Here is a 25,823-nt window from a genome sequence, read left to right as displayed (position 1 = left end):
CTCAGCACTGCATAATAGAGGTCTGTGAATCACAGGGCTTGCTGCTATTTGCTGTGTTGCTCCCGCATTTCCAGTAAGCGGGTGTGATATATGCCAGGAAACCTCAGCTCTTGTTGAGATCTACAACACTGAACACATTTTGCTACTAATGCACCTCAGTACCGTGTGCTCCTGACTCTTCCCTCCTTCCCCCTCCCCTCTTCAAATCCGCTTTACTTCAGTGAACTGTGCAGGCGAGAAGGATCTTCTATTCTCTGCTGCTTCTGGGCTGAGGCAGCAGCCATACTGTTGTGGAAATACTGCCCCGGCCTGTAATTAAACAGTCTTGTGGATTCAAGCAGACTTGATAAGGGAGTGTGGGTAAACTCCCTGCAGGGCTGGAGAAATAGATCATCTCTTTATCCTCTCCCCCTATACACACCTGCCAGGATTGTTGCTGCTCAAACAGATGGATCACTCCATTTGGCTGTAAAGATCAGTGGTTGCTGATTTTCAAGGCACAACAGGAAATACGGGTGAATGCCTTCCAGGCCGAGATACAGCCACTGAGCTGGAGGTCACGAGACAAACATTCACTCTTTTTGTCATTACGAGTGTCTGTCTCTTCCTCTCCCCTGCCATTCACCATTCCCGCTACTCGGTTTCCTTTTGTTTTTTAGTCCAGATCTGCAGTGGCAACGTGGTCTCCTAAAGGATAGCTGCTCCAGCGTGAAAAATATTAACACTGGCCCAGGTTGGGCTGGGAGAGGGGAAAAATGACGTGGGAACTAGCCTTAAAACAAGACATAACTAGCTACTGAGTTCGGTGCAGGCTTAGTGGGAGTTCTTAGAAAGGGGGAAGGCGGAAAGTATATGATTAATTTAGCCTAATTTCTGTATAGGTGTAAATGAAGATGAATCACGTGCTGCAGCACATAGGGCAGTTCCTAGCTTTAACAGCAGGCGCTTGTAAATGAGATGGAGAACATGGGCCTCGCATCTCTCCCATCACCACCATAGGCAGCATCTGTGTGTTTACTTAGAAGGCTGTAAACATTCTATACTGGGGTAGTGAATCTGCAGCCAGCAGCACCAGATGATTCTCTGCACTGCACTGTCACCTTCCCCCTCTTCCCCCCCCCCCATCATCAAGTGGTTTCCCCTTTCCCTAGAAATTAACCCTTGGAATGCTGGCACTTTCCAGCCTTCCAGATAAATGAGAGTTGGATAGTGTCACATGACTAAGGTGAAGGGATGGTGCCCAGAGCACTTTCAGCTTATGTGATGAGGGGAGATGGTAAGCTTCCCACGTAGGCCTGGCAGTAGTATAGCAAAGAATGTGGGAATGCCACACTGAAAGGTTCCTGTGGCACAGAGGCACAGACGACGTCTGCTTCAAACCCCGCTCCACGCAGCACACACAGCTGCAGGATGCTGCTGCTTATTGTTTTTGTTGTAGTCGAAAAGCAGCCCGCTGATAGCGGTAAAGGTTAAAAACCTCAGCACAATTCTGCAGAGGAAGTTACTGCTGCTTGTAACTGTGTGGCTGGGGATGAGGAGAATTCATGCCTGGGGGTGTACACAATCCAGCACCCAGGAGTTGTGAACTGCTCAATAATAAATGCTTAAATGAAGGGAGCTGACCTGGAACTTTTAAAGGCTGCTGTCACTTTGCCTAGCATAGTTTGTACTATCTAATAGCAGCCTTGACACTCCAGAGCAGCGTTGCTGTTAAGAAGCAATAGTCTGCTTAATGTTCAGCCACAAAGATAATATCTCTGCAGCATCATAGCAGGGCAGAAACTTTTCTATTGATTCTGGGCTCCCCGCTTAGTCTTGAATGACCACCATGGCTCATCCTTGACCTGGAGACCACAGGTGCTCAGTCCATAGGCTTATGTGACCCTTCATGCCTCTTAGATGCTCAAGGAGTGGGCTTAATTGAGAGGCAGATCTTGCTCATTTAATCCAACTTTAATTACAACTACTAGTGATAGTTCAGAGACATCAGCTGCTCCTCACCATGTGAACTTTCAGTGTATAGGCAAAATAAGTGCAAACTTTTTTTAAAAAGCGAGAAGCTACATACCTGAGTTTAAACATATCCTAGAAAAAACAGTTATGCTTGAGCTGAATGAGCTCCCTAAATTTGCTTCAGGAAGATTGAAACCATTTATAAAGAAGCTTACTTCCTACTCTGTGTTGGATGATGGAAGCTCTGTGAAAGAGAAAGGAAGTTCATCTGAAACCAGAAACCATGCAAGAATCTGATGACTTGCAGGTTTGGGTCTCTTCATTGTAAACCCTTTGGCAGGCTTCCTCTCCTCCCCCAACTTCTTCCATCAAATTTGTTCCACACCCATTCTGCATGGGCAAATGCAGTGGCTGGTGGGTGAGAAAAAACACGGTTTACTCTTCATTCTTAGCTGTGACATTGTTTTGGGGAGCGCTTGGCCTCAACCGTGACTTGATGGGAGCAGAACATTTTTAAAATGTTTTTGTGACAGGGCACCAATGAACTGTAGCTTCTAGTAGAAGCAGTGGTAAAGGCAGAAAGCGACACTTGTCCTCTGTGAGTGTCTGTTTTTCAGAGCACTAGCGTGACTTCAGCAAACCCCTAGGAATCAGAGGCCCTATATTAAAGATTTGAGTAGCTCCTGGAAATGTGCGAGCATGGGCAAGTTACTGGGCTTTGTGTGCTCATCAGCTTTGCTGGAAAATTGGGTGTGTTCACTTATTGCAGGCTTGGGGAATGAGGATTGTTCTGGCTTCTTTGTTACCAAATCTGAAGAGTCCTAATGGGGCTGTAACCAGAGTGAAAGCCCAGGTGGTCCAATACACCATTCCTTCTTTACATATTGAGAGAGTTACTTTTTCTGCAAAGGAGCAAATCTGTAACACAGCACGAGCTCTATAATCATTGAGTCAGAAGTGCTCCTGACATTTAAATGTGCACTTTTTTGGGGGGGTGAGGGTGATGCAGTAGGGTGATGAGCTTTACTTTTACCATATGGGAAATGTGTCCCTCCTGTGGCCCTTTCTGCATAAATACAGCTGCTGGCTGGCTGCGCAAAGAGCAAGGGGAGGGACAGGTGCTCTGCGGTGGTTTGAAAAAACTTGGAAGGCGTGTGGATTCTTTGGATCCTCTTAAAATCCCCTTCCTGCTGCTTCCCTGAAGCTTTCCAAGTGCACAGGAGAGGGCGTGGGAGGGCTCTTGCTTGGCACCAACATGCGACAGAGATAGGATCTCCCACTTAACAGGTGCCCAAGTTAACTATTGTTGCGGGATTCTGGTGAGTCTATTCGCCCTTGTGATCATAAAAAAGGTAGGTTGTGCCCATGTGCTTGATTCTGGGGGACAAAATTAACCCCTTTGGTGCAGGACTTCCCATTAAACTGAAAACTAGATCAGTGTTGCAGGTACTTCACTCCAACGTCCTACTCAGGTCTGTGCAGTTGTCTGTAACCTATCAACATCTGTAGTGGCTACAAGAGTCTGAAATACTCTCCTTGCTGTGCGAATGTGTGTAAGTAATTTGGGGGTAAAGGTGGTGGTGGGGGTAAAGCCCTCATCATAGTATCTGGTGCCAGGGCTAGACAAGAGACTGCTTGTTGCACTTTCAGTAAAGAGATCTCTCTAAACTCTCTGTTGTATCAGTGGTCCTTGTGATTTCTGATGACATTAACAGTATATTGTCAGCAGTCTGTCTTTTGTCTCTTGGGTCCCTCTGTGATGAAAACATACAAACACAGCATGTAGTTGGGTGGTGCTGCATTTACAGCATACAAAGTGTTAACCAAAGACTGAAGAGTGTAACCCAGGAGATTTGTGACTGCTTTAACAACTTGAATGAAAAGGGGAAAAAAAGCTATTGCTGAGGCTAAATTTCCTCTTCTGGAGCTCAGACCCCTAGATGGGCCCAGCAGGCTTTGCTAAGGAAGTCCTGAACTTGTTGCATTGAAAAAATTATTATAAACAGGATGTTTGCCAAAGCCCCTCTCCTAACTGCTCATAAGAATGCCAGCCCAGACTTTGTTGGCTCTACTGTTGACTGTGAGACTCCTGATTTTGGGGGGGGCGGTGCTGCGGCGGCTAACCACATCTCCAAACCAACCTTTGTCGTTTTAGGAGGCAGCTTCCTGAGAAGGCTGTGCAATCTGCATCCTAGCAGCATTAGATCCTGTGCTTGCCAAGGATTATAAATATTGAGTGACCTCTCTGTAGAATAACTGCTGCCTTCGCCGGCTGGCTTCTGCAAGACACCATTAGGGCTGCAGGTGACTGGACAGTGCATGCTGAATCTTCGGTTCGCAGTCTGTACGAAACCTGTAGGCTTTTGGTTAGGGAGTGGCTAGAATCCTGGTGTATCGTGCCTTTTGTAAGGCTGCTGTGCCCTGTTGCTGAAGGGTTAAGTGCCAGGCACATGCTTTGTACCATACAGCATGCATAGTCCCTGTCCTAAAGAGCTTGACCTCTGAAAGATGCCTGAGGGAAGCCAGAGGGCAGGATGAATAGGCAGTGGATTTTTCTTCCCTCCCTTCCCCCCTTTTGAATTATTATTAAACTCTTCTCTAGAGAGGGTTTTTCTTTTTCTTTTTTTTTTTTAAAGGGACTGGGGAGAGTTAAGGGGGGCGTGTCATGGGGAGGGTGTGATATCTAGACAGGTCAGCATGGCACAGGGCAGGGAGGAGGAGATGGGAGCAAACAGGGTATTAACATTGGCATCATTCATGGAGTGAGGTGGTACCAGGCTACCTGTGATTTGCAGGGTGACATTGACAGAAAATACAGTACAGTTAGCTAGCTTATCAAAACAGGTGAAAATAGGACTGAGTAAAGGGTTAATCTGTAGCCAATGTCTTTTAATGAGTTACAGGCATAATCAGTGTGCAGAAACATGGACTCTTGTCAACAATTCTTTTTACAACTGTCTAAACTTGCCCAGAACCTCATTTAAATCGGACCACCAGGGTGCCTGCCCTGTGGCAAGTGAATGACTGAGAGATCATTACCCTTCGTGCTTTAAATCCTGTCTGTGTAATGTCCAAATCCTGCTTTTTGCCACCTTCCTCAACCCTCTCTCATTTCATGGCTTCAAGTTCAAGAGTCATAGTTCCTGGAGACATCCAGGACTGGCTTTCGATGTGGCTTCAGTTTATTAATAGTAATGATGCCTGGGTTTTTATTTTGTGTCAGGCTGGTCCTGTGTGTGTGTGTCCCACTGCATTCTGTGGGATGGAATGTATGGGATAGTGTATCCAGCACTAAAAGATGAACTCAGGTCATTGGACTTCATGCATTTGGAACTGTGAGAGTTGGACTGTTTAAACTCTGATTTCAGGGCTGAAAGGAGCACAAATGCTTTCTAGATGTTTAGACCAACCAGCCCTGACCCTTAGTTATTCATTAGCATCCCCGGCCTAGTTGAAAATGCATACTTTTTTTTTTTAAACCTTCCAAGATTCCCATTGTCTGGCTTTCTTCCTCCCTGCCTCCCTTCCCCCGCCCCCTTTCTCTGTGCTCAGCTGGTGTTTCAGATGTATTAACTTTCCTGGCTTTCTCTGCCTTCTCCCCTTCTCATACTGTAAACCAAAATGAGGTTTTGCAAAGGTCAAACACATCAAATATTGATCCAAACAAAGCTGGGTTTGTTGCTCCCCCCCCCACCCCATACAAACTCGTACTCTCTTTTCAGGCCAAACCTATAGAACAACCTCCACTCGCTGTGCTGGGAACACAAGTATCCATTCCCAGGGAACTCTGGGGATCTGGAGTGACGGCAGGCTCCTGTTGCACAAGAACCCCCTAGATGACGCTTCCCACCTGTGTCAGCTGACTGGCTCTGTGGCACTCCATTCTCTTTCAAGAGTGACTGCGTTTGAGGGAGGATGCTTTAGAGTATTTTGACCGTAAATGCTTCAGTGGGAGGTGTAACCCAGCAGAAGGGTGGTCTGGCAACCAGTTTAACATCCAGGCGTCTAAAGGTATGTCTACACAGCAAAGAAAAACCTGGGGCTGGCCCCGTGGAGCTTCGGCTGAGGGGCTGTTTTATTGCTATGTAGATGTTTGCACTGGGGCTGGAGCCCAGGCTCTGGGATCCTCCCACCCTGCAGGGTCCTTGAGCCAGGGCTCCAGCCCGAGTCCAGAACTCTATGCCACAGTGAAACAGCCTCTCAGCACCAGCCCGAGTCAGCTGGCACAGGTCAGCAGTGGGTGTCTAGTTGCTGTGTAGACATACCCTAAGGGGCTGACTGTGAGGTGCTCAGAACTTGCTCTGCCCATTGAAGTCAGTGGGACTCCGTACAGGTGTAAGTGCGTCAGGGCTGGGCTTTGAGTTCCTATCTCTTCTTGGAGCTCTGCCCCCTGCCATTTACAGCTTCAAAGAATTCAAAGTACAAAAGTAAACATGGATGCTCCCAGAACAGGACTTGCATGTGGCTGGAACCTTCTGGCACAGCGCAGGAAGCATGTTGGTGACTGCTCATTGGGAATCTGAACTGACCCTTAAATACTGACTTCTCCTGGGCTGAGCTCGAGGTTTGTGAACCCCAGGGTGAAGGTAGGTCCAAGAACTGAACCTAGGTGTGCTGCCTGGTGGTAGGTACAAGGAACTACTGGCAGCTTCTGGTTGGCCCTTCTTCATGAAAGCAATGTAAGTGGTGCTGAGCTGTCTGAATGAAGGGAGTCCAATCCCTTCTCGATGGTCCTGCTCTGACACTGCTGCTCCCGGAAAGAGCAGAGGGGGATTCTTGTTTTTCAATAGCCTTAGCATCTTATCCTTCCCCATTACGTGACTGAATGTGCCACTGCTAAAAAACTCCATGCCAGTCCCCATCATTCTGGATTGTTTGCCCTCTAATGCTCAGTCCAGAGGAAGTGCTTTTTCCCCTTTGGCACTTTCCCCTCTGCCTCATTCCTCGCAATTCTGCAGGTGAAGACGCCTTTGCCTTGTGCTGCTGCATCTGCCTTGGATCTCTTAACCCGGTCCAGGGTAATTTCCTCACTGACTCCTGAGTGCCAGCTGGCTCTCTGTACAGTGATTGTAAGGGACGCAAAGTAGTACATTGCCCTTCTATAGGGCAAAAAAGCACAACAAAAATTATTAGGAGTATGGAACAGCTTCCGTATGAGGAGAAATTAATAAGACTGGGATTTTTCAGTTTGGAAAAGAGATGACTAAGGGGGGGATATGATAGAGGTCTATAAAATCATGACTGGTATGGAGAAAGTGAATAAGGAAGTGTTTACTCCTTCTCATAACACAAGGACTAGGGATCATTAAATGAAATTAATAGGCAGCAGGTTTAAGACAAACAAAAGAAAGTATTTCTTCACACAACCACAGTCAACCTGTGGAACTCCTTGCCAGAGGATGTTCTGAGGGCCAAGACTATAACAGGGTTCAAAAAAGAACTAGATAAGTTCATGGAGGATAAGTCCATCAATGGCTATTAGCCAGGATGGGCAGGGATGGTGTCCTTAGCCTCTGTTTGCCAGAAGCTGGGAATGGGCAACAGGAGATGGATCACTTGATGATGACCTGTTCTGTTCATTTCCTCTGGGGCACCTGGCATTGGCCACTGTTGGAAGACCGGATACTGGACTATATGAATCTTTGGTCTGACCCAGTGTGGCAGTTCTTCTGTTCTATAGCACCTTCAGTATGAGGAGCTCAAAGCATTGTAGAGACTAATGAATTATGCCTCAGGCGGTCTCGAAAACAGGGAACCATTATTTCCATTGCACACCTGTGTAAACTGAGGCAGAAGGAGTGGGATGTGACTTGGCCAAAGTTGCACAGTGAGTCAGTTGGAAAGCTGGGAATTAAATCCAAATCTCCTGAGTCCTAGTCCTGTGCTTTTTAACCATAAGAGTGTCCTTCCCCAAAGCGGTGTGGATCGGTACTACCTCAGCGTGAAATGCCTGGCTCCACACAGAGCTGTAGGTCACTCAGCTCCATCCTCAGTCGCCCCATCTAAAAGGGGGCTTTACTTCTGAGGACAATAACCAACTAAGCAAACTCTGGCCACTAACCTCTCTGCATGTTGCCCTGTGTGGTACTAGGACGTGAAAAGAGACACAGTCAGGGTGGTTTTATAGTGCAAGGTATCTTTCCATACTCTTATCTCAGACCCTGAAAGATTGAAAATGGACTCTTTGCTTACCTGAGCCCACTTCTGTCCCATGAATGCATGCTGTGGTTGTTGGGCTGCTCTGGGGAGCTGGGCTGTTGGCACAGAGCAGCTCTTTTTGAAGTACGGTGTTTGAAGCATTCTCACTGAGATGGATGGGTGTGAGAGGCTGGGCTGGAAACCCAGGCAGTCTGCAGACCAGTGCCAGTGGGCTTGGGTGGCCCAACTTTGGACCCACCAACCTGGATGAGATCCCTCTCTAACATACAGTAAAGCGGCCTTATGTGATTGAGTCTCCAATGCTGCAGCTTCTTTGCCTGGGATCTCCTGAAGGGTGCAGTTGTGTGATCATCTAGCACTGCAGCACGCTGAGGCATAATCTCAAATGGCACTAATCCATTCTTGTGCCTAATCCTACTATGTAGAGGCTTTTGTTATTGAGCGAGGAGTAAATCGCTAGCCAGGCTGCAATTGTATTAGTGTTTGCTGGTCAATTTGGAAAGCCTCTTAGCTTTCTGCATGGAAATACGGTATCCACATGGCTTCTGCTGGCACTTCCTGCAAGTAGCATCTTGGCTGCGGCGAGAGCAGCACGGCAAGGAGGGCTAGCCTGGTGGCTGCAGCTTTGTACCACATGTGGGAGATTTGTCTTGTCTGTCTCACCATTGGGCTATTGGCACAGGGCCTGGCTCTTCAGCAGTGATCATATCAACAGATTAAGAAGCAGCACTGGGTGAGGGGATGCCAGAAGGTTAGTCACTGTGGCTACGTCTGTACTAGACGGAAAGGGTTCTTCCATTGCTGTAGTAAATCCATCTCTCCAGGAGGAAGTACCTAGTTCGAAGAAAGAATTCTTCCAGTGGCCTAGTGCTGCCTACACTAGGGCTTAGGTCAGCTTAACTATATCTCTTAGGAGTGTGAATTTTTCACATGGTTGAGTGACATAGCTGGGTCTGACTAAACTTTCTGGGACTTGGCCTTGAAGGGTGTTTGGTGACGGGGCAGGAGGATGCTGGGATACCAGCCGATACGTAGTAAATCCTCCATAGTGGAGGTAACAAAGATCTGGCAGTTGACTACAGCTCTGTACTGAAAATTTTTTCCTTAAATCACATATAAAACCAGGAGAAAGCTGTTAACTGTGGAGCAATCAAAACCAAACGTAAAAAAACCCCTTTAAAAAAAAAAAAGTGATCTAGTAATTCCAGCCACGTCGGCTCTCTGCTGTGACAGCTATCTCATCCTGTTGGCAAGTCCACCGCCCTGGAACAGCCCCTGCTGTATCAAAAGCTGTAAACAAACATGAAGCCTTAAGGCTGCACAACATGGGCCTCCAGGTATGGGGGTCTAGGCTGGCTTTGATTCACGTGTGTGTCAGCGTAATAATAAAACAAAACTTCCTTCACTGTAGCCAAGTAAAGCTCTGTCCTGCTTCCTAAGATTGTGTGCCGTGGAGACCTCAGGGAAGCTCTCGGAGGGATGTGCTCTGCGTGCGTGCGTCCTTTCTGTCGGGAACAACAGAGTGCCATGTGGATTCTGTCCCATGATCGCCTGGGAGATCTCTCACTCCAGGAGCACATGGCATATGTAGAACTTGTGGTTTTGTAGCATCAGGAATGAAACTCTGGCTAACAAAAAACACTGAGTGTCTCTGTGCTGCCTCCAGAGTGGTGAATAAATCTGAGCAGGACAGAGGGTTACCAAAAGCTAGCCTCGTCTGAGCGGGGAGGCGGAAGTAGGTTTGACTCCAGCACAAGCCCTTTTTGCTCCCTTTTCCCTGTCACATGGGCTGTACTCAGAAATACAGATTTCAGATCTTTTTATAACTGATTTTAACCCCTTTCTCTTTGTTTTGCTAGATCATGATTGAGTTTTGCCCTGGTGGGGCAGTGGATGCCGTCATGCTAGGTAAGTGTTGTAAATCAATATCTTTACTTTGACTAGGGACATGTCGGAGACAGAGAAATCTGCACCCCAAGGACTGCAGGGCAGCCCCCCCCCACATAATGTTCTTGTGCTCCTTAGCAGCGGATGTGACATCCTCCACTACCCTCCCGAGGCGTGGCTTCTTGCATGGCTTTTGTAGGGTGGTGGGTCGTGGTTTTCAGTGTAACTAAATAGAAACCCTGCTGCAGCCTTAACTATGGAGCCTCTGCGTGTTGGCTAAGTTGGCAACCTCTGGGCATTTTCCTAGCTCCTTGTGTCATTCTGCTGCGTGGTCTATAGATTGCTCAGTGTTGGCGAGCAGTGGGGTGGGAGTGATTTTTTTTTTTTTTTTTTTTTTTTAGGGGGGATGGGTGCCTATAATACTTTCAGCCTGAGGAGGTCTCTTTGGGACTCCATTTATTCAGCATGCTGATGCCGTGTCAATTGTATGCACCTAAGGGAAGCCCTGCAGTTAAAGGAAAAGGGGTTTGGCTGTTAATCTGGGTGTCATTGACATTGAGTCTCACGGAGTCTCTTTCCACCCCTGGCGTCAGTAATCCATCGAAACGGCTAGTGTTAGAGTAGTCTGAGACTTACATTATTGCCATGAAGCCACCACTTTAACTCCTCCCTTCCACATGTGGGCCCCGCCTCCAGTTGAGAGGAGCTGGCCTTTGGTTGCTACGAAGCATACTGATGTCAGCTAGAGTAGCACAGCTGCAGCCAGAAGCCCCAATTGACGTCACAGCCCCATTGCGCCAGGCGCTGTACAAACCTAGATGAAGCCACCGTCCCTCCCTGAAAAAGGCTCCCCCTGTCAGGGAGTGACAGCAGTGCTCCGGGTCTCTGCTCATCTGGAGGCTGTGGGATAAGGTCATAACCTCGACTCAGGTCACTTTCTCCTGGGGTTTTTTCCCCAGTGGTCATGAAGATCTGACTATTTTCTCCTGCAGAAGTGTGCTGAGCCCATCACTTTCAGTTCCCAGTCTGCAAATCGAAAACCTGTGCCTAATTCAGGAAACTTGCCTAAAGAACTGCAGTGTTCTGCCGTAGTGTCCAAATCACCATATCTTATGGTAGCCTGGCATCTGTGTTTGGGGGCAAGGACACCCAGTTGATAAGGGACGATGCGCTCTCTACCGCGAAGCTGTACTCTCAGTGCTGGGGCTGTGGTGTGGAATTGCTATGGTTGAGGTTTCCAACTGAGTGGTGGGTCCCAGTGGGGCAGGAGAGCTCCAACCCACCTAACAGAAACTAGGGATGCTAAGTCTCTTGGGGCTCTAGACTCCTGTCTGATCAGGCCTGGTATCTCCTATTTCATAGCCAGGCAGCCAGCCTTGCAGAGAATTTGGTTTAGAATGGGGGAGGGAGGAAATAGGTATTACAAAATCCTAACTGACTGGCCTGGCCATACAAACCAGGGGATGGTGATGTTGCCATAATCTCCCAGTTCCACGGTTACCAGTATTGGGGTATATTCAATAGGGATTGGGGATTGGGAAAGGCTGCTGCCCATGTAGGTAAATCAGTCCCAAGAGGGTCTGACTAAGAGTTTCTTAACAGTAGAGGTGGTCTGGAAGACAAGGGGAATGAGAGAGTCACAACCATTTACATTTGCCTTTGACTTTGTCTTGATAGCATGCTCCTGAACAGCTGTGCATTGAAAGCCTTGCTTCGGCCAGGCTCTTAGCTGAGGGTCACTGAAAATCTCCAGCTTTGAGTTACTGAAGGGAAGCGGGAGGTGGAAAAGTAGGAAGAAAAACAAAACCGCTGAACCAGCATCTTTTCTCTGATTCTGCGATTAAGTTCCTTGGCTTTGAATGAATGGCTGTCCTACTTAACATAAGCTCTCTTCAGTCCTTGAGTCTGCCCCCTCCTTTGGTGTACAATAGGCTCTTCTAGCTGCCTGGAACACAGCTACATCTATTCCAGCTGCCCGGATCTGCAGGTTCCAGTGTTGTCGATTTTTTTTTTTTTTTTTTTTTTAAACTAAACTTTGGGCACAGAGGGAAGATTTAACACAAGGAGGCTGGGTGGGGAGAGGGGAGTGGAGGCCTGACTCTTCTCAACATTCTGCAAGGTAGACGGTTTGCTGAGATGGTGCCTTACGATAAAGGTCATAGAGTGAGGATCTCCCTGATGGGTGAGGGAGAGCACACAAGAGCATAACTTTGTATCTTGGGCATCTCAACGAGCTGCAGAAAGAGAAGGTTGCTGTCGTTACCATTGGGCCAACAAATTTGTATGAATTGTTCACGTGTCTGGTGACTAGGCCTAGCACCACTCAGGTCATGTCTCTCCCTGTGCCCACACTGTCTTGTGGCCAGCTTCTCACTGGTTGGGGCAGGGTTTGCAGTCCTCCTTGCCTTAGTGTGCAAATCAGTATCCCAGTGCAGATTCTGGTGTCTCCTGCAATTAGAGTTCAGGTCTGTTCTCTCCACAGTGCACCAGTGGTGAGTACTTCTGTCCAGCCCTCAAGGTGGGAAATCAGACTCCCTTTTAGGATTCCAGGGATGACTGATCTATAGGCTTCCCTCAAAGGGAAATGTGTGTGCCATCTGTGACGCGCTCATGCCAGTTGACCAACATGTGTGTCCCAGGGAGTTCAATAGAACACCAGTTCTGAAAGCATGTGGGAATATTGTGCTCTGAGTTTAGGGAATTAACTTTCTCAATACTGGAGCGATTTGTATTGGTGTCCCACTGACCTAACCGATGTATAGTGGCCATATACAGGTTGCTACACAGGCTCTGGGTCACAGGCTGCATCTGTTGCTCAAGTGAAGCCTCTCTAATCCCCTCTTGGTTTAACTGCTGTCTCTCTGCAGAGTTGGATCGAGGCCTGACGGAACCCCAGATTCAAGTGATTTGCCGCCAGATGTTAGAGGCTCTTGTCTACCTCCACAGTAAAAAGATCATCCACCGTGACTTAAAGGCAGGCAATGTACTACTGACCCAGGATGGAGATATCAAACTCGGTGAGCTTTTAGTTGAGGATGTCACAGAGAGGGAAGATGGGTGCATGCTTGCTAGGTGTATAATTCTGAGTTGGTGGCGATTCAGTCTCCACTGAGTAGCGTTGCTGTACTTGTGACTGTATTGTAATAAACTCTTACAAGCCACATTTTAAGAAGCCTTGGTTGTTATCTGTACGTCAGAAACAAAACTTCAGGTTAACATTTTTTCAAATGCAAAACATTCCTCCAATGGGAGAGGGGTAATGTGCACTGGTTTGTAAGGGTCTCTTGCCCTGAAGCCTTGCTTCTCATCCTTATCTATTGGGTATGGTTATGTCACTCAGTAGGATACACGCTTGGGAGGCAAAATCTGCTGTGAAACTAACCAGTGTGTTTAATCTGAGGAGTTTACTTAATACCTGGTGGAAATAAAGATGCTGAGAAGCTTTCTGCCCACTACTGGGGCAGAAGACTAGAACGGAAGCAAGACAGTTGGAAGGAATAAAGACGTTGCTGCTTGAGCAAAGCCGGCTGCCTACTGGCTGCACCTCAGCTTTCAGAAACCTGCTGCTCTATAGATTTTCTTTAACCTGAAGCTCAGGTTTGGCAGCTGAGCAAATGGGAGATGGAAATGAGGAAGGGGAGCATGTCTCTCTTTTTTTCCCATCAGCTATCGTGTAAGGGGACTTCCTACAGTGAGGGAGTGTTGGTCTGGCTTGCACATCCTTCAGGAAATTGCTTCACCAGGTCTTCCGCCCGAATGTCTTCATGGGTACTGTAACACACTGGCTTGTTGACCAGTCACTCAGGGTCAGGCAGCAGCTTTGGATCATGCGTTATGAATTCTCCTCTGAAAAATGTACCACAGGTGATGCCAACACTTGCATGAAAGGTGCAGAATTTTCCTGCTGTTCTGCAATCGTGGTTACAATAGGGAAAGGAACAGAGTTGTATTACGTTTAGGGCATCTCTCTTCTGTCCAGTCGCTTCTTGCAGTGATGGTTCTTCTGTTATTTTAATCACTGTTTCTGTTTTGTTTCACATCTTGTAGGATGCTCAGAAATTGTACTTTGGGTGTGAAACATGTGCAATGCAAAAACAGGCAGTATTCTACAGTCTCCCCTTTCCAGGGGAATATCAATGCTGGAGTAATGTGCCAGACTGGCAGGGCTGGAGACTGGACTAATTCCTCTATCCACAGAGCAGGCCTGGCACAAGGCAGGGCAAGCTTCCCTGAAGAGCTGCTCTGCCAACATGCTGTGAGCCTGAGTTGAATTGACCTCCCTCTACTCCCTAGGGATGAGAGGCAATTCTTTCTCTGCAGCCCAGCCCATATTGTACAAGGCCTCTCTCTTGAGGCTGCCAACAGGAGTGATGGTGCTGGTAGTGATGGTGGGCTTTTATGATGTGTCTGGGAACAGGACTGAGATCTGTTCCAGTTCATTACATGGGAACCAGTGAACAGGCAACAGGTGACCATTTAAATCTTCCTATGGGCCACATTCAATCAGCAACCCAGAATCACTTGACCCTTCTAACTCAGCTCCTTAAGGGATATATGATGGGATGGGAGAAGGAATCTTCCAAAGAGAATAAGAACCACAGAGACGGGGCTGGGCTGGAATGAGAGCAAAACTGATGACCTCTTAGAGTCGTGAGAATGATCATACTGGGTCAGATCAATGTTCCATCTGCCCCAGTATCCTGTCTTCCAACAGTAGCCAATCCCAGGTGCTTCAGAGGGAATGAACAGAACAGGGCAATTATTGAGTGATCCATCCCCATTATCCACTCCCAGCTTCTGGCAGTTAGAGGCTTAGAGTCACCCAAGGCATGAGGTTGCTTGTGGAGTCTTATTGAGTTGGTTGGTGCTGCCTAAAGTGTCTCTTCTGTAGTAGGCACAGAATGCTTCCTGTTAACCAGGAGGGAGATGGCTAATGTCACTTAATAATTGCCATTTGTTGGATTGCGGGGAAGGGAAAGGAGGTAATTTTGACCTTTACTTTTGAGACATAAATAAGGCAGATTTCTTGTTAACAAATTGTGCCTCTAAGAGACTTGGCAAATGTGCTTGCATGGAGTATCTGCTCTTTCATGTTTTGCAAAGAGGTCCATTAACCTGGAGAAATATTCTTAGGGTCTCACAGGTGGAAGGAACTCATAGGTATGTTTAATTCACAGTATTTGGTCTAGAGAGGATGCATATTCATACTGCACAGCATTCTTGCCTTTGCTTTACGATTTGGTTCTTTTAGAGCATCTAATGTGATTAATCTCTTTGCAGCTGACTTCGGAGTGTCTGCCAAAAACATTAAAACTTTGCAGAGACGAGATTCCTTCATTGGGACCCCTTACTGGTGAGTAAACTGTCTTGTTCAGCAGCCTTATGTTGAAAGTTGAATTCAGTGGGAGCTGTGCATTCTCAGCACCTTTTGGAGGTCAGACCAGAAATCTAGGAGTATAACGTTGTCTTGCTAGGGACAAGGATGTGATGAACGTAGGGTCTACCTAACCAGGTTGCCTTATCGAGTGTGGATAGGAGGATTTTAGCATATGTTCAGAAATCTTAAGAAAAAAAATAACAAAAATACCTGTTCTGTACCCTCTCTGCTTTCAAGAGTCTCCCCAACTGTGTATATCGTAAAGGGGCAGCAAGGAGTGTGTTGGGGCAGCTGCAGATGAACAGAAATGCTCTTCAGAATACTCTTCTGTTGGAATGGCACCCCTCCCTCAAACCCAGTGCAATTTCTATAACTTGGAAGTGGGTGGAATCTAGGACATGTGCTCTCTCTCCTTCCTCCTCCCCCACCACATATGGTGGAATGTTCTTTGAAGCAGCTCCAAGTGCATGGGAGCCACAACTCACTCTAGGAATTTAATCTCTAAATCACCCTTGTGCTGAAGGAATGGGATCAATGAACATTAATTTATTGTCTGGAGCAGCATCCGTGCCAGATGTCACCGCCCTGGAGGTTTTCACAGACTGCTTAGTCTGTCTCAGCCAATCTGGGAATGGGGGGGGGGGGAGGGGAAATATGGGTCTTGTCAAACCGTGGGAAGGCTGCTGTTCCCCCTTGGCTAGCTGTGAAGTCCTATTTCAGGTGAAGGTCCAGTGCAGCAGATCAGTGAGATGGTTTAAATACTGACTCCTGGGGCTTGTGTGCAGTCAGGCTACTTTTGGAAATATGCTTGTGTTGGTAGCAGGATGCCTTGGACCGTCCTCACTCCCCCTTGTGCTCCCCCTCACAGGATGGCCCCTGAGGTGGTGATGTGTGAAACCATGAAGGATACTCCCTATGACTACAAGGCCGACATCTGGTCCCTGGGTATAACGCTGATAGAAATGGCTCAGATAGAGCCCCCTCACCATGAACTCAACCCCATGCGAGTCCTGCTGAAGATTGCCAAGTCTGACCCTCCCACTCTCAATTGCCCTTCTAAATGGTAAGAAGACAAATGACTCCCACACGTATGAGAGCACGGAAGCTCTTTGCTATGGCTTCCCAGTGATGCTGGGCTCAGCTGTTTGCACCGTGTGCTATGCAGACTCCATCCAGGGAGTTCCTTGCCAATCATTATGTGTTTTAAGGTCCCCAGAGTTCAAAGACTTCCTGAAGACGGCACTTGATAAGAACCCTGAGACTCGGCCAAGTGCAGCACAGCTACTGGAGGTAGGCAGATGTCCTCAAGAGAGCTGACCCCTTCAGACTGGCCTTTGTGTTGCATGTTTAGCTTGTCTTGGAGTCTGCTAAGCACTCCACATGTCTAAGTAACCTGTGCACATCCCAATCCTTGTCTTAAGCCAAACTTACTGGTCCTCCCTAGTTTTCTAGTCCACTTGTACGTCTCCAGGGTTTCTCGCTGTGCTGGTAACACCCTCTTACAGGCAGACTGAGCTATATATGAGCTTTGAGCTATGAGCTTTCATGTGTCTGCTTGTTGAAAGGCTGTGTCTGGACAAACTCTCTGGTATGACCAGAACACCCTGTGCACTTGTGCAACAGACAATAATTTAGGAGTAATGTTTGGGGTAGGGTGACCAGATAGCAATGGTGAAAAATCGGGACAGGGGGTGGGGGGGTAATAGGCATCTATATAAGACAAAGTCCCAAATATCAGGACTGTCCCTATAAAATTGGGACATCTGGTCACCCTAGCTTGGGGGTCCTTCTTACCCAAAGATCAGTAAGGAGTGGAAGTGATGTATGTAGTATTTGGGGTAGAGGTTGCAAGTTGTTTAGCACCCACTACTGGCATGCAGTGCCTTTAGGGCTAGCTCCAACAACACTATTCTGTCTGGTCACCTGAATGTCTGGAGGGAGCAAGATATTGCAGTAATGGTTGCCAGATGATCTAGTTGGGGGGGATTGTCCAGGGAGAAGCTTCTGCCATAAACTGGAAATAGAAAATAATCTGAATGCTTAAACACCAACGGCCAGAGCGTGGAGCTGATCAGCAACTGGAGAGTTCGCAGTCCAGCCCAGGATGGCTGTAGGATCCAGGGGAGGGAATGGCATTTGACTGTACAATAGACTTCCATGATGTAGATGCAGACGGGTCAGTGTTAAGGTTGCACAGGCCATCTTAATCTGTCGCTTCCTGACGTCTGGCTGCTTCACTAAGGAGCATTGACCTTTTGTACAGAATATCCATAATGAAGTCTAACAAAGTGTAGGTTGTCCCTGCTCCAGAGTACACGATCTCATCCTCTGTTTGGAAAGTGCCTGCTGCATTTGGGCCCTACAGCATTCGAAAGCTGTTCCCATTGAAGCCAATGACAAAATTGCGATTGACTCCAATGGAAGCAGGAATGGGCTCTGATTTCCTAGATGTGCCAAGGTGGCAGATGCTGTTCGAAGTTAAATTCACATCCCCACCCTCACCCTTCAAAAACGTAAAATGCTAAATGCTTTTTACTGCCTATCTGAATAACTTGTATATGGTGCTGGCGTATCTTCTTGATGCTTCAAGCTCTACACAATGGTCAGTCATGTGGTTTTGTTTGACTGATGAGCATTTCATTTGGTATGTAATGTGCCTCTTTAAATCAGCTTCTGATCTGGAAAATTGATAGTTCTGGCCTAATAACCCTGAGTGGATGAGAGAGAGAGCACTAGCCTGTGGTTTGCCACCCAGAAAAGTTCGACTGGGGGTGTGTTTACCCTGTTCAATAACAGGAAGTATACAATATACTCCATGGCCTCTTGATGAAGCTTAGCACAAATGTACGCTCTGTGTGTAACTAGGGATTTGACTGCAATTTCCATTACACATCCCTCCACTCTGTTTATACATATGGTTCTTAAAGATGCCGCTCTCCTTCAGATGAGACCCACACCATGCCTGCATCACGGAGACCTGAGATTCTGCTCCCGAGTCGTTCGGTGTCAAGGAGAGGGCATCGTACTGTATCACTACTGTAGCAAGTGCCTTTTGTTTAAATGCAGCTGTTGCTCTGTTTGGTAAATGTTAACGCTGTATTTTGCAAGGCTGTGTAGTGTTTACAACATTTGTATCCACATGCAGTTCCTCATACCACACAAAACTGAGTTCAAAACAACGTAAAGCTCTGGATTGGTATCCACAAATAGGCACAGCTAATGGCTGAAACTGTCTTTAACTGCCAGGCTTTCTGATCTCTGGCGGGACATTTGAATCCAGGACCCAAACAGGGTGGACTGGGCTTATTTCAACCTAGGAAAGCTAGTAATGCTAGCTAGCTGGCGAGGGCCTTAAAAACTGACTAGAAATAGAAAATAAAATGAGTCTGTTTGCCCCAGTGTGCTCTGACACGGCCAGTTCAGAGGTGGGAGTCTTTCTGACACGTGTGTGATTGGGTTTGCAGCATTCCTTCGTTAACAAGGTCACCAGCAACCGAGCCCTGCGCGAGCTGGTGGCGGAGGCAAAGGCCGAAGTGATGGAGGAAATCGAAGACAATCGGGAGGAAGGAGAAGAGGATGAATCATCGGAACCTCTATCTGTAAGTCCTGTTCTCTCCCTCCGCTCAGCCTCTCCTATTTCTTAGAGGGTGGAAAGTTCCTATAAAGTGGCTGTAAAGGTGCAGGCTGGGAGAGCTGCAGGACAAAGTTGCTACAGAAAACTGTCAGGATTGAAAGCAGTGACTTCTTTTTTTTAACCATCTCTGCCTCAGACTCCCATTGAGGAAAGGCTGCTGCCTTGTAAAGTCCATTCAGGTGAACAGGAAGTCAGGGGTGGGGGCCGCAGTTCCATGCCTGCCCAGGGTACTGGAAAATAATGTCGCTGGAGGGACGCCAAGTTTTCCCTTCAGAGGAGAAACCCCCAATTGCTGCTGCTGCTGGTAATGCCAGGCTTTCAGCAGGATGGCAGCACTAGTGCAGCCTGGCTAGCTGGCTCCAAGGGCAGGGAAGGCATTCCCCTCTGCTGACACCCCTCCAGTGACGCAGTGCTCTTGGGCAGTGGTAGCTGAAGCAACAGCCAGTTGCTCTGGGATCAGGGCACTGCTGACTGTATTAACATCATCCTGGCAGCACTGGGTTCTGGTTCATGATGTGCTGCGAGGGGGCTCCTTGAGACAGGTCACCCCAAGAAGCACAGAACAGAGGGGGAATGGCAGTTTGTATCCTAACAAAGGCTAAAATAACCAGGCCCATTTGGTGACTTAGCAGGAAATATTTTAGGCTTGGGAGCTGTCTGTGTGCTCCCCTCTTACTTCCACGCCCCACAGGATGTGGGGGGCTGTGGGGTCATGACTTCACCTCCAGGCTTAAGGGAAGAAAGGTGAGTGCCTTGCCCTCCTGCCCCTTCTCCTCTCCCCAGACAACGTAAGCAGTAATAAGAGCATCTGAAGTGGTCCAGTGCTGTTCCAGGAAGATGGTGAGCAGGGCAAGGACTCGGGAGGCTGGGGAAGCTTGGGGCTGGACAGCACAAGGTAGAAATGGAGACAGAAAATTCAGCGAAGTGGCAGAGAGACATAACCAATAGATCCAGGACAGGGGCTGGCAGAGCTGCCTCCGATGCCAGTGTCTAAGGCTCTTGAGAGCAGGCCAGCATGTGGCTACCCCGGAACCTTTGTGGGAGAGATACCAGCAGGAGGTCAGGATTTTTCTGATCCAAGAGGGACTTAAACTCCCACAGCATGGTCACTATTGAAATTGGACCCAGCTCCAAAAGAGGAGCTATTAAAAACCCAGTGGTCTTAGCCAAGAGAAGAGAGCAGCAGTAGTCTGGGCCAAGCACAGTATCTGGGAAAGAACCCAAACGGTCCTGCCAGGATTTCACAGCCGTATGAGCTCAAGAGCAAAACCCAGCTAAACACACTGGACCTGGGTCCATTTCTCCTGCACAATCACAGCTTCTCCCAGGAAAGCTCCTGGAGCAAAAGCCTCTTGGCTGCAGCACTTGCGGTGTCTAAAGATACATATGCACTGCACACACCCCTAGCATGGGTATAAATAGCAGTCTAGGCACTGAGGCGCTACTTAGGCATATAAAGACACTCCCGAGCTTCAGGTGATGTAGCCTCCATGGCTCTCTGTACATCCAAGTACTGTTTCCCTCGTTAACACTGCTACTTCTGGCAGTGTAGTGCCCCACTGCGTCCCATTGCTGCAGGAAAGGGTCCGGCAGCCTTTCTCTGTCCCGTGTAGCTACACATCGTGGTGTGGACACAACCTGCTTTTCACTGCAGCACATGGCTACGCATACCTTACACGCTATGCCAGTGGTGTGCAGTATAGAAGTAGCCTAAAAGGAGCGGGCAGAATGAAGGTACAATGGGGTAACTCTTCTCTGTGCCTTGCTGTTAGCTGTCTCCCAAAGGGATCACCTAGCAAAGCCTTGCTTCCCCGTACAAGGATTGATAATGCAGAAACCAGCTCTAGTAGATCAGTACAGCTCTTCTGGGTCTCCTATGGTGTTGGTTATTCATGGGCCATAAGGAGTATTGTCCTTCCATGTTACACTGTGACAGACCTCTGGAAAATGCTAAGGTCAGCGCATGTGGCTAGGACCTGCAGCTCCAGATCCAAACAGTCCAGGTGCTCTTTGCCTGCTGAGCCCAGGTGTACAGCATTGACATCGGGACTCAAACCATCACTCCTCCCCAGAATGCAGGCTCTTCCTGTGGACTCTGTTTGCTAAACCACATTGTGGCAGCATTCAACGCAACACTTTGTTAGAATTTTCCCAAACTTCTGACCCTCATCCCCAAGCTAACTAGCATCTGACTGGTGCAAACCAAACCTGTGCATGCCACTAATCTGATGAGTGAACCTTGCAGCATCTCAGGATCCAGGCACAGCTCCATAATCCTGGCTCCGGGGAGGAAAGTTTGAGAGGAATGAACATATTGCATAAGGCCAGTGGTCCGTCTAGTCTTATCAGACGTTGACAGTAGCCAGTACCACGTGCCTCAAGGGTAAAGTGTTTAAAACCTCCCGTGGGGAACAATAATGCAACAATATGACCCTGGGCGGACCTTTCTTCCTAAGCCCCAAGCAGCTAATGGCTAGCTGAGTCCTGAAGCACGTGGGCTTCTATCTCTTGTGAATGGAAGTTAATATAAAGAGGTGGGGGTTGGCAGGAGGAATACCAGTTCAGTACATTAGTGAGAGTGGTGGACGTGCATCTTTCACTAGGAAGCACCCACAGTCTTGTGTCACTCGGGTGGTCAGTTGGGTCTCCTCGCTTGTGTGATCTGAGTTTCACTCTGATGCTGTGTGTGCCTCAGCTGTGTCCCATCTCTCTTCCCTGTCCTTTCAGCCCTCTGGGACTCACAAGCGAGGCCCCTCAGAGGTGAGTCAGCTGAGTTTTGAGGGAGAGAAACCTCCAGAATCCCCCTCCCCACTGGAGATGAATGGACCCAAATTGTCTGTGGAGCCAGCCAAGGAGACTGCAGACAGGCAGAGAAACAGACTCTCAGACGAAGGGATTGGCAGCGAGAACTCCATGAAAACCACCAGCAGCTCTGAGTCGTCCGGGACGGAGTATGGCAGAACTGTACCCAGCACCCAGGAAGAGCCAATCACCAACTCCCAGTCAGGACTGTTGGATGACAAGGTTAATCCAATGGAGGAGAGAAGCTGCCAAAGCAAGCACCTGGAGCCAGTGAACAAAGATCGTCAGAGCATTGGGAACTGGCCGGAGAGCAACCACCTGGAAAATGCTGCTGGGGAAAAACTTGCCAATGGGAATTTGGATTCTCCTATTCAGTTTGCCAGCAGTAAGTCCAAGAGGGATTCGGATTCTGGCAGCACTTCTGCTTCGGAAAGCATGGACCTCACCCTCTCTCTGTCTGCCGATCTGTCCCTTAACAGGGAGAGTGGATCGCTGTCCCTGAAGGTAAGGTAGGGGGCATTAATCAAAGATTAAAAATTGATTTTAATCTGGAACTGAATATTCAGACCTCGGCATTGAGACCCTGTTAGACTTCCCTGACTCCTTCCAGACAGCCCCCTTTCCTGATGCACCTGGCAAACTTTTGGGGGTTTTTTCCCCTCCGGATGGCGATGATCTTTTGTCATGGAAGAAAAAGGGAGTTATCCCTCGTGTATGATGTTACATACATACATACATGTTATGATGGAGGATCCAGATACCCTGGTGATGGGTGGGGTAGATAAAGATGAATAGTGCAGGGATTTGGTTTTGCTTTGTGTTTAATGGCTGAATACTGCAGTAAGGATAAGCAAATTATCATCCCAGCAGAGGCAATCACATAAACGCATCAAAGCACCCAGGTTTCAGTTTCCAGGCAGGTGACACTGTAATAAACACCAAGCCACAAAATAATTCCAGTCTTCATCCAAAGCTTTCAGCAATAGAGCTTTAAATGGGTACCAACCCCATAGGCTGGGGAATAGCTTGGTTTAAGGGCAGATAATGTACCTGGAAGCAGAGGCTATATGTAATGATTATTAATCTGTGGTACGGGGAATTAGCCTAACCGCTACTCCCTTTAAACATGTACTTTCTCAGTGTTGCTACTGTATGTTGCTTGCTCTTTCCCTTGACGGTTGCAGATTCCAAGCCAGTGAAATCTAGTTAAGGTTTTACATTCTGCAACTAATTATAGTCTTTGGTAAATCAGCGGGAAATCTGAAGCTGACATAACTGCTCCAGCCTTCTCCCTTGCGGGGCCTTAACAGAGTCTGTGAACAAGTCCCAGCCAGAAAAACGAAAGAACTAAATTGCACCTTTGTACGGTGCTGATTAGCCTATTTCTCTCCCCTAAACACTGATAAAAAGACAACTTAATTTGATGTAAGTTTTCGATGGAGATCACTTGTGATTTCTCAAATGTGCCATGTCTCTGGCCTAGCTTGTGTCAGAGGTTGAACAGTTCTTTGCACTCAGATCTTCATGCAGTCTTAGCTTTTAGGGAGACTAGTGAGGACGATTGCAAAGCTCAGTGTGAAGGGTCAGTATTGCTTTGATCGAGGACACAAAATAAATGAAGTGACTTTATTTGCTGAGTCCTGGAAGGAGAAGCCAGGTGCAATGTGACTTGGAGAGCCACAAATGTGTGTATTGCACAAGATCTTTGTCCAGTTGTCTGTGCGAGTGATGGTTTCCAGGTGTAGAAACATGCCCAAATAGCATTCCTAACAAAATTCCTCCTCCAGCTCTGCTCTCTGCTGGGAGAGGAATAATTGGCACTTTCCCACCAGGAGTCCACAGTTCTGCTAGTGGGGGCTCTTGGTGTATAGCAGGCTCATCCCTTCTCTTTAGTCTCCCTGTGATAAATGATCCGCTTCCAGAGGCTAGCCAAGAACGTATCACATGTGTTAATCGTTCTCCCTGACGGGGGGCGGGTTGTAGGGAGCAATAAGTGACGAGAGATGCTGTTGCGTTTTTAGCTAGATGTGACTCTAACTATACTGATAGCACCCTCAGAATAAAAATGAGGACATCTAGCTCTAGTGGAAAGCTTTGGATCCTGTACTGTACTCGCTGGGAAGCAGTAACACTGTCTGAAAGGCCCACAAGACAGTAGGTTGATTTCTACCTTTCATACTGCGTGTTTGGGATTCTGGCACCAATTTAGTAAATGAATCTAATCTGAAGTCTTGTGCTGCTTTTCCCCCCAACCCACTAGCTGTACATGATGCAGCCTATGACCCATTCATAGCACTGCGTGAACATTAATTCTTGCCATACTCCCATGAAGTGGGGAGGCATCCCTGTCCCCATCTGTAAAATCCCGCCCCTCATATACTTAAGGTGAAGTGACTTGTCCAGCTCCAGAGAGGGGGATCCATGTCTGAGCCAAAGTTAGGGCTTCAGCGTTCCTAGTTCCCAGCCCTTTGATTGGCTCTCCTAGACCATTGCTTGTAACGGCAGAATTCCCCATTGGTTTCTAGATCTTATGGGCAAGGCCATTTTGCTACAAACTTGTGTAGAACTTTTCCTTTTTGCCCTAGTATGCAACCAATTGCAAGTGTGGCTTTTAGTGGCTCTTTTAAAAGTTCTCATGTGAAAGCAGAGCTCAGGCACAAACTTCCTCTCTGTGCCCTGATTGTGAGAGGTGTTGAGCCCCCCCATTCACATGTTTAGTCCTTCTGGATTGAAGTCTGTGTGCTGAATTCCCTTCCTCCCAGCTGGGCAGTGGGGAGGGGATCCGTTAGCCTGTGCTCTGCAGAGGATGTTTCCGGCATGCTTTGGGACTTCCAGGCGGCTCCAATTTACATTCAAGGGAAGTGGCTGTGCTTATCTGTTTTGTTTCATATACTGAACAGATGCCGGAGGCAGCTGAGGGACATGGGGGGTCTTCACTGCCTGCTCGGCATCCTCCAGATGGAATCTCAACACGTACATGTGCTGTTGCTAGATGGAGCCTCATGCGCATTGCACTGAATCATACAGGACTAAGGGCTTGTCTGTGTGGAAAGTTGCACTGAAATAATTCAGTGTGTGAATTTAAACCAATGTCACTAAACCTGTGCAGTTACCTGTGTGTGGATGCCCTTATTATAGTCTGAGCTGTAAAGACACCTACAGTCAAGCTTGCCTAACACTTTCCATTATAAGACCTTGGTTTTAGTTGCTTATAACTCTTTGCCAGACATACCATTTTGGCTGAAATTTTCCATGCTGGATGTCTGCCTTGGGTTGAATCTTTTTGGAAACATCAGCAAGAATGGTTCAGTCTTTTCTGGTAACGAGGTTAGGGACCAGGGGGGTAGGGCTGGGACTAGCTGGGCAAGGAGACTAAGACAAGGAGCTGGAGATTGTGGAGGGGAGACTGGGATGAGGACACAGGCTGGAGGAAATAGGGACAGAAGGGTCTTTGGCCACTAGGGGTACATTCCCCTTCAGAACCTAGAACAGAACCTGAGAGTCCTGTGTCTTAACATTCCTCTGCTGTCAGTAAATACCCGCGGAATTGGATTCTGCCCCTACTTCACAATTTCTATGTCACATTGTGCAAGTCAGCTAACCCGGACTCTTCACAGGTGCCTCTAACTGTGTGTTCCTTCATTTTCAGAGTGCCCAGCATGTTACTCTGAGGGCTGAGCGCGCTCAGCTGCAAATGAAGTCAATGGGAGCTGTGCTCTAAACATATAAAGAGCTATATAATGCTAAGTACACTGAAAAATCGGGCCCAAGCATCTCATGATGGGCACCTAAAATTAGTGGACACTTGACCTTAATTTCTGACTCAGTTCTCCATCTGTAGAATGGAATGATGGTGATATTGGTACTTTTCGTCATTAGATCTCAGAGTTTTCCACAGAAGGTCAGTATCGTTATTCCTGTTTTACAGGTGGGGAAACTGAAGCACAGAGAGGTAAAGGTGACTTGCTCAAGGTCATCCAGCAAGCCAGTGGCAGAGTCCAGACTAGAAAC

The 25,823-nt window shown here is 47.7% G+C and overlaps 1 protein-coding gene across 4 annotated transcripts in view; it reads left to right on the top strand.

The window, feature by feature from the left end:
* STK10 (serine/threonine kinase 10) overlaps positions 1-25,823 on the top strand; it is a 93,660-nt gene that overhangs the window by 53,954 nt on the left and 13,883 nt on the right. For all 4 annotated transcript variants that reach the window (XM_084637430.1, XM_084637429.1, XM_084637431.1 and 1 more), the window contains 7 exons: positions 9,972-10,020; positions 12,867-13,016; positions 15,280-15,352; positions 16,245-16,439; positions 16,585-16,666; positions 18,841-18,975; positions 21,738-22,316. In XM_084637430.1, the coding sequence (XP_084493556.1) occupies positions 9,972-10,020; positions 12,867-13,016; positions 15,280-15,352; positions 16,245-16,439; positions 16,585-16,666; positions 18,841-18,975; positions 21,738-22,316 (1,263 nt within the window). The remainder of the gene's footprint in view (positions 1-9,971; positions 10,021-12,866; positions 13,017-15,279; positions 15,353-16,244; positions 16,440-16,584; positions 16,667-18,840; positions 18,976-21,737; positions 22,317-25,823) is intronic.

This window comes from Lepidochelys olivacea (genome assembly GCF_965140295.1).
Source record: "Lepidochelys olivacea isolate rLepOli2 genome assembly, chromosome: 8".
In the NCBI taxonomy this organism is placed as follows: domain Eukaryota; kingdom Metazoa; phylum Chordata; order Testudines; family Cheloniidae; genus Lepidochelys; species Lepidochelys olivacea.
Note: the sequence above shows the minus strand (reverse complement) of the source record. Positions and strands in the feature narration are given on the sequence as shown.